Source organism: Natrix helvetica, assembly GCF_964273705.1.
Source record: "Natrix helvetica genome assembly, chromosome: 2".
NCBI classification, from domain to species: Eukaryota; Metazoa; Chordata; class Lepidosauria; order Squamata; family Natricidae; genus Natrix; species Natrix helvetica.
The window spans coordinates 190185432-190198676 of NC_138552.1; the positions used below are offsets into that span (position 1 = coordinate 190185432).

Sequence of the window (13245 nt, forward strand, 5' to 3'; positions counted from 1 at the left end):
TTACCTTCCTCCCATGGCTGGTGGCAGAGGGGAAGGCCAGCCCCCTCAGCTCCAGCACTGCCCCGTATGCCAAGTACCAATCCGGAACTCTCCATAACTGGGGATGGTGGCAGTGCTAGGGAGCACAGTCCAGTTGTTTTCATTGGTGAGAAGACCTGTAGAGCTGGCGGTAGTGAGTTTTACCATGCTGCTTGGGTGTGCCGGTGGCTAGCAGCGGCAGTGAGACACCCCAGAAATCCTGTGGAGTTTTAACACACGGCTTGGACGCAGTGGTGGCAGTGGGGCATCCATGAAGCCCACTCCAGCTTCGGCTCATTTGAAGAAGCCCCCTCCCCACTTCCTTGTCCTTGTGAAGCAGTTTGCAAAATCTCCATTTTGAAAGCCGTTTCTCAAAGAGAAGGAAGCAAGGGGGGACTTCTTCAGAGGAGCCCAGGCAAGAGCAGCGTGAAGCCCATTGCAGCCTCAGATGCACCTGGACTGGTATGGGGGGGGGGGTGTCCAGGCTGTCGGTGCAACCTCACTCTAAGTTTAAGAAATAATACCAATCTATAAAGCATCTTAAAACACTAATAGTCAACTTACTCTAAGCTAGTATTCAGAAAATGTTCTCTTAATTTCCTCTAAATGATAGTAAATGATCAAATGAAAATAATCTTATATTTTAAAGGCTACAATCTTTCTCTAGTCAAATTAAAACTAACCTTCAAATCCCAGTCAAAAGAGGATTCCTTTCTTTAACCTGTAAGAAATGTATCAATGATCGGCACCCTTAAATTTTTTTGAATGAAAGGAGAGAACATCAGGCAGGGTGACAAAATAGTTTTTTTTTTAAAAAAAATTACATTCAATGTCTTGGTGAGAGGCACCTCAAGTGACTGCCAAAAATCATCATTAGCAACCTTCCAGGCTGGCTTTTCTTGAGCAAAGTCAATGGAGGAAGCTGGGTTCACTTAACAACCGCAGCAAACAAGTTTGTAAAATTGGAGATGACTCATTTAACAACTACTTCTCTTAGCGATAGAAGTTCCATCCCAATTGTGGTTGTAAATTGAGAACTGCCTGTAGCCATAACTTTGTCTATCCTTGCAACTGTAATGGCAGGAGCAACCAATCCATACTAAGATTTCCTTTTTCATACACAGGTTCTACGAAATCTTTTCTCCTGCCCCATTCTGAAGTTTACATTTTCCCAATGAACATTGTTAAGCTTATCTTCGGCCCCTTAGTCTAAATCTGTATGGAAGTAGAGAGTGATACCCATGTCTTGGTGCAATACTTTTACTGAGCCAACTAATAATGGAGTAGTCCAAAATGTATTAAGCCACATAGCTCAGGATTAAGATACCAGCGCTGTACAGGAATTGTTCTGAATAAATGCTTTTGTCATTTTTTTCAAGCATGTCTGAACTGAAGCTTCCTTACTGTGCTTTATTTTATTTTTTTCATCAAGTTGGAAATGGACTCCGTTCAACCTGGATATCACAGCAAAATTTGAAGGGCGAATTTGCTGCTCCTTAAAAAGATTTTACTCAACGCGACCGTCAGGGTGCATTTCTCAGTCACCAGTAGTGTTTGTTACAGGGAGCAGAGAGAACATGCAGGTAGCAATGAGCAGAAGAACATTTCTTGTTTATTTTGGAAAGGACTGGGTTGGCGTTACATGTGGGATGAAGTCTGCATCATGACGTCACAATGCAAATTATGTGATTTAGTCCCTCAGCTAATAAATGCAAAGATGTGATGACAGAGTTATCATCATCATTACAAGTAGTCCTCATTTAGTAACTGCAATTGGGACCCACAATTTGGTGGTTAAGAGAAGGAGTTGTTAAGCGAAGCATCACAATATAATGATCTTACTTTATATTTTCCTTTGCTTTACAAACCTACAAAGGACATAAATGTGAGGACTGGTTGCAAAGTTACTTTTTCAGCACTGTTGTACATCTACGGTCACCACACAAGGCCTACCTGTAGTACACAAGTGTCCATTTTCTATTTTGGGATTACCTCCAAATAAGATACTACTTGGTGTCCACTTTGAACACAGCTTTTTTTCTCATAACAATCTGAATGGGGAGATGACTTTCAGGGAATTCAGCAGCAGCATGATGATTATATTGTTTGTAGACTTTTCAGCAGGCTGTTTTTCCAGATTCAGCCTTTACAAGGTAATTGCTCTTAGCAATGGAATTTTTCAGTGGGTCCAACCATCTCTCATTAACCAATTTTGTTGTATTTATTTTGTACAATGACCATAAAGACTATACTGTACTAAGCTCCTGTTTCTCCACTACTAATAAATTAACTTTGTTCCCAAGGCACTTGTGCAAAAATTTTAAAACCATGCATTATCACTAAGCACAGTAGTAGCATAATCTCTTTATTCTTCTGCGTCCCTTCATCTTATTCTTTTGCTTTCCAATTTTAACATTTACCTTTAACATGGGTTTGGGGCTCCTTGGTTCTCGGAGAATTGCCATTGTTGGTGATGGATGGGGTTGCGCTGTGCCAGACAGACTCAGTGTGTGATCTGTGAGTTCTTCTGGATTTGCAACTTTTGCTCAAAGAGCAGGTGGTGGTCATGGCCAGGGGGTCTGTCTGAAATTATGGGTTGTGTACCGTTGCATCTTTCTTGGACCAACCTGCCCTCCTCATGGTCCTGTGCGCCAGTTTGGAGTACTGTTGTGCACTGTACAAATGGCTTCTTTGGAGTACTGTTATAATAATAATAATAATAATAATAATAATAATAATAATAATAATAATAATAATAATAATAATAATAATAATAATAATAATAATAATAATAATCTTTTATTTCTAGACCGCACCCTTTCCTCGGGGCGGTGTACAGTCATTATTAAAACCATATACAAATACATAGACATAGACGTAGACGTAGACGGAGGAGGTAGAAAATATACTGTACAATACTTAGTTAAAATACAAATAAAATTAAAATTCCCTTAAAAAATTCCCCAATAAAATGTTTGCCAGGAGGTGGAAGATGGAGTTATAAATCGGCTAAGCCAGCTAACTGGAACAGGTGGGTCTGTACAAAGGGCTTATCCAGAAGTTACAATTAGTTCAAAATTTCTGCACAACTTGAAATGTGTGCATGTCTCACCTCTTGTGATTGAAGGCAAAAGGAGAAGGTGACACCAGGGGATAAGATTGTTAGATAGTCTCATCAATGAATATGGGCAGACTCAGGGAGACAGTAGATGACAGGAGGCCTGGCATGCTACGGTCCATGAGTCATGAAGAATCAGACATGACTCAGCAACCAACAACACCACCTCTTGTGGGAGTTGCATTGATTACTGATCTGCTTCTGGAGGCAATTCAAGATGCTCTCTGGGGCTTGGAGCCAGCATGTTTGAAAGACTGCCTGCCCTTTGTTACCCTAGCTCACCAGAATTGGAAGACAAGGTAGGTTACAGGTACCATCTATTATGGAGGTGTATCTTGTGGGACTGAGGAAAAGGGCTTTCTCTGTGGTGACTTCCTCCCTTTGGAATATTAGACACTGGAGATAAGATTGGCCTCGCCTCTTTACTTTTCTGGAAGGTTCTGAAGATATGATTTTGTCAGATTTTGCCCTAACTGATAAGGAGCTGATCAAGGTGTAACTGTGGTCACTGTTGCTGAGGTGGGTGAGGGAATTTGAGTTTTACACTTTCAATGTTGGAAGCCACCTGGAGGCACCCTATGTGAGCTAGGTGGCTATATGAACTTGTTTAAATAATAAATAACATAATCTGATGAGATGTAGGTTATATGCCTTTTTTTTCAATCTCTTTCCCCCCCCCCCATCCATGGGGTGCCAGGATTTGTAGTACCCGGAGTATGTTAGCCCCCCCCCCAAAGAAACCTTTTAAAACTTGATTTTCTCTTTAGGAATTGGGCTAAGATGATTTGTGAAGGAATGTGTATCTTCAGGGAAGCGGGAAATATAAAAAATGGATCTAGCTGTTGCGAATATGTTGGTTTTGGATTTTTTCTTGTCATATTCTTTTTTTTCCCTATGTTGTCTTTGTGAGTCTCTATTTCATGTATAATACCCAGAGTCAGGTAGCTATGGAAATCTAAATCATTAAACAAATGCTGTACAATATTTAAAAATAACACAGAATTTAATGTTACTCTGGTCTATGATCCCTGCAGAGTTGAGAATTAAACATTACAAGGTGATATAAAGATTCTTCTTGAAAAGTCATTTCTGATTCAAGCCGTTTGAAGGTGTGCATCAGACATTATTTTCCTCCAGTGAGCTGGAAATAGGCTCATGGATCCTCCTGAATATCCCAGCAGAACTTGAAGGGCAGCTTTTCCATCCTCTCCTTAAAGACATGGTCAAACCTTTCACTCTGGGCAATAGTCATGAGGTTCTTCCAGTCCCCAATAGTGCCTGGGAAGCAATGGTTAAAAAATGTCAACAGTTTTTTTTATTCAATTAAACTAGAGGCTATTTATGTCATCCTGTCATCAAAATGGTCATTCTTACGCATTTTTCTGTGACTAAGTTTGTGTATGAATGTATATGCAGTCATGTAAACAGGACGTATACCCTGCTTGAGTTCCATGGTTTTGTGTATGCGAACCTAGTAAAAATCTGCTCCTTAGCAGTTCTTAAAAGTAAGTAAATACAAGCTCAGATGAACAACATGACATTACATCATATCCTGATTTATTTTATAAAAATGGAACCAAAATGGAAAAGCTGTGTCTGTAAAACTTACGATTCAATAGTTTTGGAAGAATATTGGCCCACTATTCTTTAGAACCTTGCTTCAGTTAATTGAACTTTGTGAGCATTTGTTTATGTACAGTTCATTTGAGGTCCCAGCATTTCAATCAGGTTGAGGTCTGGACTTTGACTGGGCCATTGCAACACCTTAATTCTTTTCCTTTTTAGCCATTCTGTGGCATTTTTGGTGGTGTGCTTAGTGTCATTGTCATGTTGCATGACCCAATCTTGGCCAATCTTTAGCTGTTGGACCACTGGCTTCACATGTGACTCTAGAATACTTCAATATACAGAGGAGTTCAGGGTCTCTTCAGATGCAACTTTGGAAACCAAATCTGTTCTGCAATGCTGTTTTTAGAGAGAAAAGGCCTTCTCCCGGCAACCTTTCTAAACAAACCATACTGTTCAACCTTTTTCCAGTTGTACTGTCATGAACTTTGCCTTTCTTTTTGTAAAATAAATGATGACACGGTGTAATACGTCATGTGTTGTTGTTCATCTGAGGATGTATTTACCTACTTTGAAGAACTGCTAAGGACCAGATGACTTTTACTATGTCTTGATACATAAAACCATAGGACTCAAAGAGTGTGTGCTTTCTTTTTCACATTACTGTATATAAAATATTTCAGGACTTCAGGTGGGGACTGTAGGGATGAAGATCAAAAGTTTTCCAGTGGTGGTTTACACACTTCAGTTACCTTGCCTACTGTGGGCTTCCCTGAGTCTGAGAAAGAGGGTAATAGTTTGAAAAACCTGACTAACTTGGAACATTGCACATTCCTCAATTATCAAAGGAATGCTTAGCCACCTTCCTGTCCACTAAACAGTTCTTAGAAATCTGTATTTATAGTTTTTGGGCAGGAAATTGTTTCTTACTATCTTAACTAGAGCTGGATTACAGAAGGAAGACTTGATAAAAGGGCAAAGTTCTCTCTATCTAGAAGGTGTTGAGTGATTCCCCTGCCATAAGTATCTCTTACTGGGAAGTCATGGAAGATAACCCGGGAGTGGTGCTTCTTTCATGTTCCCAACAAGGTGCTAGAGAGAATGGCAGGAGCTCACCCCACCGTGTAGCAGCACTCAGATTTCACATATGGGCTTGCTAACTTCCAACCCAGAGTCCTAACCATTTGACCTACCGCAATCCTGGTGGGGGAGATTACCCAAGGTAGACAGTGAAGAGGTTGTGTCTCTACCAGAGGTGGTATTCATCCAGTTCTGAAAGGTTCTGGAGAACCAGTAGCGAACATTTTGAATACTTTGGAGAACCGGCAAATAGGCTGGCCCTGCCCCCACTGCCTCCCAATGTCCCAGCTGATCTTCTTTTGTTGCCCTAAACAGGAGAATGGAACTGGAAAGCAGGTTAGTGGGGTGAGGAGGGAATGGGGCTTTTGCAGTATCCTCCTCCTGCCACGACCACAAAGCCACGATCACAAAGCCATGCCACACCCAAAGAACCGGTAGTAAAAAAAAATGAATCCTACCACTGGTCTCCACCATCCTAAAGTGGTCAGCATGAGCTAAAACAACCCACTCCCAAAGGATCATTAGACTGTGCAACCAACAGAATGTTCACTGTCCCTCAGATACCCGGGTGTGAGTCCCTTGGTGTGAACTGGGGCCCAGGGAGGCAGTGGGGCTTGCTGATTGTATACTTGGCTCCTCGCTATGCATCAGCAGCCCTGCCCGAGCTCCTCGAGCTAATCTCAGCGACGGCAGTTGAGACCCCCAGACTCTTGGTCATGGGGGACTTCAACTTGCCGTCGACGGGAGCGGCTTCCGAGGTGGCTCGGGAGTTCATGGCTTCCATGACGGCCATGGACCTGACCCAATTAGTTCAGGGCCCCACTCACGAAGGGGGCCACACACTGGACCTCATTTTTGTATCTGAACAGTGGACGAGTGATCTGGGAATAGGGGACTTAGTCATCACGCCCCTGTCATGGTCAGATCACTCATCCCTCCGGCTGGACTTCCCTGGCGCTATCCCCCACCGCGAGGAGGCGGAACCAGACTCTACAAGCTGGTACCGCCCCAGGCACCTGATGGAATCGGATAGATTCCAGACGGAGCTTGGGCCAATACCTGTAGCCCTGTCCCGCTCCCACTCCGAGGACCTAGTGACTGCCTGGAATAGGGCGACGACTGGGGCCTTGGACCGGGTTGCGCCTTTGCGACCTCTCCTGCGGCATCGACCCACCCGGGCTCCTTGGTTTACTGAGGAGCTAAGGGTGATGAAGCGCCACAGGAGACGTCTAGAGAGCAGGTGGAGGTCCTCACGCTCCGAATCTGACCGAACACAGGTAAGAGCCTATCTGCGGACTTACCTTGTGGCAATAAGAGCGGCCAAGCGTAGGCATTGTGCCGCCCTTATTGCGTCCGCGGATAACCGCCCTGCCGCCCTGTTTCGGGTGACCCGCTCCCTTTTATCGCAGGGGACGCGGGGGGCACCCTTACAGGGAAGAGCAGAGGAGTTTGGGGAATATCTGCAGGACAAAATTGCTCAGATCCGGAGCGGATGGACCTCCGTCAGTGGACCAGACGAGCTGTCAACAGCGAGTCTTGAGAGACCATTCTGGGAGGAGTTTGACTCTGTTGCCCCCGAGGATTTGGACAGGTTGCGTGGACGGCTGCGGCCCACTACATGTTCAATGGACCCGTGTCCCTCCTGGCTGGTACTGGCAGCCTGGGAGGTGACACGAAGCTGGCTTCTGGGCCTGGTGAACGCCTCATTGGGTGAGGGATACTTACCAACCGCCTTGAAAGAGGCGGTGGTGAGACCCTTGCTCAAGAGGCCTTCGCTCAACCCAATGGAGCTAGCTAATTACCGCCCAGTCTCCAACCTCCCCTTTTTGGCGAAGGTTGTTGAGAATGTGGTGGCACAGCAGTTTCCACGACACCTGGAGGAATCCGATTATCTAGACCCACGCCAGTCCGGCTTCCGACCCGGGCACAGCACAGAGACAGCCTTGGTCGCGTTGGTCGATGATCTCTGGAGGGCCAGAGATAGGGGTTGTTCCTCTATCCTGGTCCTATTAGACCTCTCGGCGGCTTTTGATACCATCGACCATGGTATCCTATTGCGCCGGTTGGAGGGGATGGGAGTCGGAGGCACCATTTTGCGGTGGTTCGGCTCCTACCTCTCCGACCGGAAGCAATGTGTGTTGACAGGGGGGCAGAGGTCGACCCTGAGGCCACTCACTTGTGGGGTGCCACAGGGGTCGGTCCTCTCGCCTCTCCTGTTCAACGCATATGTGAAGCCGCTGGGTGAGATCATCCATGGTTTTGGGGTTGAGTACCACCTGTACGCTGATGATACTCAGCTGTACATTTCAACCCCAAACCACCCCAACGAGGCTGTCGAAGTGATGTCCCGGTGTTTGGAAGCCGTCGGGGTCTGGATGGGGGACAACAGACTCAAACTCAACCCCTCCAAGACTGAGTGGCTGTGGCTACCGGCACCTCGGTTCAGCCAGCTGACACCATCGCTGGCCATAGGGGGCGAACAACTGTTCCCTGTGGAATGGGCGCGCAATTTGGGCGTCCTCCTTGATGCCCGGCTGTCAATGGAGGACCATGTGGCAGCCGTGGCAAGGGGGGCGTTCCACCAGGTCCGCCTGGTGCGCCAATTGCGCCCCCTACTGGACTGGAGTGCCCTGCGCACGGTCACTCATGCGCTGGTGACGTCTCGCCTGGACTACTGCAATGCCCTCTACATGGGGCTTCCCTTGGGACGCATCCGGAGACTGCAGCTAGTTCAGAACGCAGCTGCGCGGGTCATCATGGGGAGTACACGATACTCCCACGTAACACCTCTCCTGCGCGAGCTGCACTGGCTACCTGTGGCCTTTCGGGTGCGTTTCAAGGTACTGATTACCATCTTTAAAGCGCTCCATGGCATAGGACCTAGTTATCTGCAGGATCGCATCCTACCACACACGTCCCTACGACCAATCCGCTCACACAGGGAGGGACTCCTCCTGGTGCCGTCCGCTAGGCAATGCCAGCGGGCGACACCTAGGAGTAGGTCCTTCTCTGTGATGGGCCCAACCCTCTGGAATGACCTCCCCCCCAACATCAGAACCACCACCGACCTCCGCTCCTTCCGTCAAAAATTAAAGACTCACCTGTTTCAATCAGCTGGCCTGGCACTCTCTTAGTTTTGCCTCCCGGGGATATATTTTAACTGGGTTTGGGTATTTTAATTGGGGATGTTTTTTAGGGTTTCTATACCATATTTATTTCTTGTACAGTCTCATCTCCTCCACCTAAATGTTTAGTATTTAATTGTTTTTATATTATTTATATTGTTATTCATGTATTTTATCTGCATTTTATCTGACTGTACACCGCCCCGAGTCCCTTTTTGGGAGAGGGGGCGGTTTAGAAATCCAAATAAATAAATAAATAGATCATTGAAACAGGTCAGATTATATCCACACCCGAAATTTGTTAGGCTGAAAAGAAGAAAACCACTTCAACATGTAGGCTGCTGATGAGGCAAACACAACATCATGGAGAGACCCCAGAAAGAGAGGCTGTTGGGACATATCCATACCACTTTAGAAAGCCCCTTTCAGATGAAGGTAGCAACCCTCGTTTCAGATGAAGCCTGACAGATTCCAAAAGCCCCAGAGTATGAATTATTACTAATCTACCTTTGCGAAGAAAGTTTCCTTTGCTGAAATCTAGAATATCAGGAGGCATGAATGTGTAGTTTGCTCTAGAATCCACCTTCATGTTATCAAATGTAGCTTTATCCACCACAACATCCACCTCCTTTTCAGTTAGTTCTCTTCCTAGGAAGTTGCATATTTTCAGTACAGAACTTCTCAGGTCCTGCAATTTGATACAGCTTTATATTAGTTCATCCTTAACAATGGAGAAAAGATGGAAAATTTTGGTGATATCTTTAGGGAATTCTCAAGATTACTTCTTCGTTATACATATCTTGCATATTAAACTTTAATTATTTTCAATCTCTTCTGAGCCCAATCAGGAAAATATTATGAGAGACTTTGGTTTAGATTTTGCTGATTACAGGCACATTGTGCTAATTGGATTTCCCTTATTTATTAAGTCTATCAAAAGTTAGATCAGCTTTGTTTTGCTAAACCCGTTTAGAAGACATGCATTGTGTGAATTCTAGCATGACAAGCCAAGTGCTCACAAATATAGCTTTTAATAATCTTTTTAATATCAAGCTGACGGCACTCTAGTTTTCTGGATCCTCCACCATGCTTTTGAAGAGATAGAAATTTATTTTTCTTCAGAGATCTCATCAGTCACCCAGGAGATCACAGAAATAACCAAGATTGGCTCTGTGGTCACCTCTGCTACTCCCTATTGCATAAGTTACTTATACATGTCATCATTTCCAAAGCTTTCTGTGCTTAATGATTGTTCATATTGCACTACACAACACAAACACATCTTACCTTTTTCATTTCTTCATAAGACAGGAAGAGAATACTGAAATCACCCTTATGAGCATTCCAGCCTTCTACATGGTCTAGCCACGAACTACAAAACACTGATAGGAGAAAATGAGTTTAACATAAACATGAGGATTAATATTTGAATGTCCTGCACTTAATTTTATTATCCTGGTGGGCATAAAGATCAAAGTATGATAGTTTAACAAGAGGCTATCCTAACATCTACATGGTCTAGTCACGAAATAAAAAATACGAACTGCAAAACACTGATAGGTTCATCTCGGTCATGCAATGATCCAGCTACCATCTGTGACAGGGATAACAATAACAATAGCACTTAGACTTATATACCGCTTCATAGTGCTTTTACAGTATGTAAGCAGTTTAGAGAATGAGCCTATTGCCCCCAACAATCTGGGTCCTCATTAAATCCACCTCGGAAGGATGGAAGGCTGAGTCAACCATCAGCCTGGTGAAATTCGATCTACCAAACTGCTGGCAGCTGGCAGTCTACAGAAGTAGCCTGCAGTACTGCATTGTGACAACTCCACCACCACAGCTCTTTCTACATTGTTAATGCTTGAGTTTCCTCCATTGTGATGCTGGTGGGCCTAAAAATCAAAGCATGACAGCACAACTGAAGGGCTGCCCTACCGTCACTGAATGTAGAGAGGACAGAGAAAGAATGAGAGTTGTAACTAATGTGGTTGCATACTCCAACTTGTTATGGGGGAATTTCTGTTAAGGTGCTCCTATGTCGTTTCGTTTCTTTGCTTTTTCTTATTTGGAACTTTTGGGGCAATCTGGCTTAATTTTTTTATACTTCTTCAAATATTCAAAGAACTAACTCTGGTTATCTCTTTTCTCTTTCCAATCCTTAAATCGCTTCCTCTGTGATATCATTTGAGTATTTGGTTCTTTAACTAACATTCATTTTTTAAAAAAACTTTACATTCTATCCATCCATTCCAACGCATTAACATCCCTATTTTGAACTGCTAAACAATTTCTCTCCATTTTCTCCTCCATATTAAGTATATCTTAGTATTTCTCATCTCTCTCCCTAATAAGCTGCCTTCTCTTGCCTCTCCCTCTCACTTTTACATCAAAGTTGTCCTAGGAGCCCTTCATTCTTCTGCACCCATTCTTCCTACTAAAAAATATTTGTGTAGAATTTAGACAAATTCCTGCATTATAGAGAATCATTATTTATTTCTTATGTAAGGAGAGAGAGTGGATTGTTTGTTCTTGGTGGGAAGAGGATTGAAATATATTCATAGTCTCTTATCTAAAACAAAAATGGACAAAATGTTGATATGATCAAATTCTTCTTACCTTTGCCAGCCACAAACCTCTCAAAGAATATATCAAAGTCTTTGGGGGTTTCTATTTTGACTGATAGTTTGTGAAAATGATAGTTAGAAGCCAAGACATCCTTTGGATTTCGAAACACATAAATAATCTGTAAGAGAAAGATGATAATACCTAGTCAAAAAAAACAAGAAAAAAACAAGAAAAAAGAGAGATTGACAGCAAAGCGTACAGAGAGTTTATCAAGTAACTCTCATACATTCATCTAACAGGTTCCATTCTATCACGGGATCTCAAAGCTCATTAGCAAAACCATGTTTGAGAGCCTTCCAGCAGACCATCAGGATTGGGGCCAACATCAACTTGGGGGAAAGATTTTCCATATGGCAGAAGAAAAGTCTTTCCTCCTGGCTCCTGCCTGAAAAATCTAAAGAGCAAACTAGTAACCAATGCAGTTTCCAAAGCGGAGGTGTAATGAATACAATTCTAGAGAAACACCAATGCCCATTGCGTCTGCATTTTGCACCAGTAAAGCTTCCAGTGACGAGGGCATGATTGACTGAGAGTAGAAATTGTGAGAAGGGATTTGAGGGCTAAAAATAGCAGCCCTTAACTTGACATGTTAAGATAGCAACTGGCCGTGCAACACCAAATGTTACAATCTATCTGGGTGTGTCCCCATGGGAAAAATAATCTTAAGTGGTTTAATATTCAGTTTGGTTGTTAGCTCTTTCTGCTGGGCATGACCTTTTGATTTTAAGACTGTTTTGTTTGTGTCCCCACCCCCTCACACTTCAGAATTTGCTATTCCAACATATTGGAACAATGTAATATTTTTTTGTGTACCCTTGCCTGTTTCTTAATAAAACATTCAGACATAGAGCTAAACAAAAAGAACACAGGCAGCTCCCCAGTCTACCTCATTAGTTAACAAAATATGTCCTACTTTTGCTCTTCTTTTTCGCAATCCTTTGGGTACCAAATAGTAGGGCAGATGGGAACAAATGACACGAGGTGATGGGCGACTAGGTAAATCTACATGGAATATATTATACTCCAGCCATGGTGCTCGGTCAATTAGGGTTATATTTTCAGTTCCATGTCGATGTCCTTCATAAACAATCAAGCTGACAATATTCTGAGTCCATATAGTGCCTGCAAATACGGAATAATTAAATTAATTCACCCATCATTATTTGGAGAAAGTTGAACTTATGCAAAGCCAACCTTCCTATCAGGGAGAATAGCAAATGTTTCAGAGATGCATAAAGACAATCAACTCTACTAAAATTGATAGATTAAGCTGATGGATGGATGAGAAAAGAATAGCTATTTATTTACACATTTATTTCTATCCTGCCTTTTTTAGTTTTAGAACTAACTCAAGGTGGCAAACATACTGGCCATCGGGGATGAACAATTAGCCCCGGTGGAACAGGCACACAATTTGGGCGTCCTCCTTGATGCCCGGCTGGCTATGGAAGATCATGTGGCAGCCGTGGCGAGGGGGACATTCCACCAGGTTCGCCTGTTGCACCAATTGTGACCCCTTTTGGACTGGGAGGCCCTGCACACAGTCACTCACGCGCTGGTGACGTCTCGCCTGGACTACTGTAATGCTCTCTACATGGGGTTCCCCTTGAGGTGCACCCGGAGACTGCAGTTGGTCCAGAATGCAGCCGCGCGGGTAATTATGGGGAGATCGAGGTTCTCCCATATAACACCGCTCCTGCGCGAGCT

The 13245-nt window shown here is 43.8% G+C and overlaps 1 protein-coding gene across 1 annotated transcript in view; it reads right to left on the bottom strand.

Moving 5' to 3' along the window:
- Nucleotides 1–4164: 4164 nt before the first annotated feature.
- LOC309387424 (uncharacterized protein) overlaps nt 4165–13245 on the bottom strand; it is a 40002-nt gene continuing 30921 nt past the window's right edge. Inside the window, exons 8-12 of the mRNA XM_081943902.1 lie at nt 12452–12660; nt 11530–11656; nt 10195–10289; nt 9415–9595; nt 4165–4414 (exon numbers count right to left, since the gene is read on the bottom strand). Of these exons, the coding sequence (XP_081800028.1) occupies nt 4290–4414; nt 9415–9595; nt 10195–10289; nt 11530–11656; nt 12452–12660 (737 nt within the window). The 3' untranslated portion in view covers nt 4165–4289. The remainder of the gene's footprint in view (nt 4415–9414; nt 9596–10194; nt 10290–11529; nt 11657–12451; nt 12661–13245) is intronic.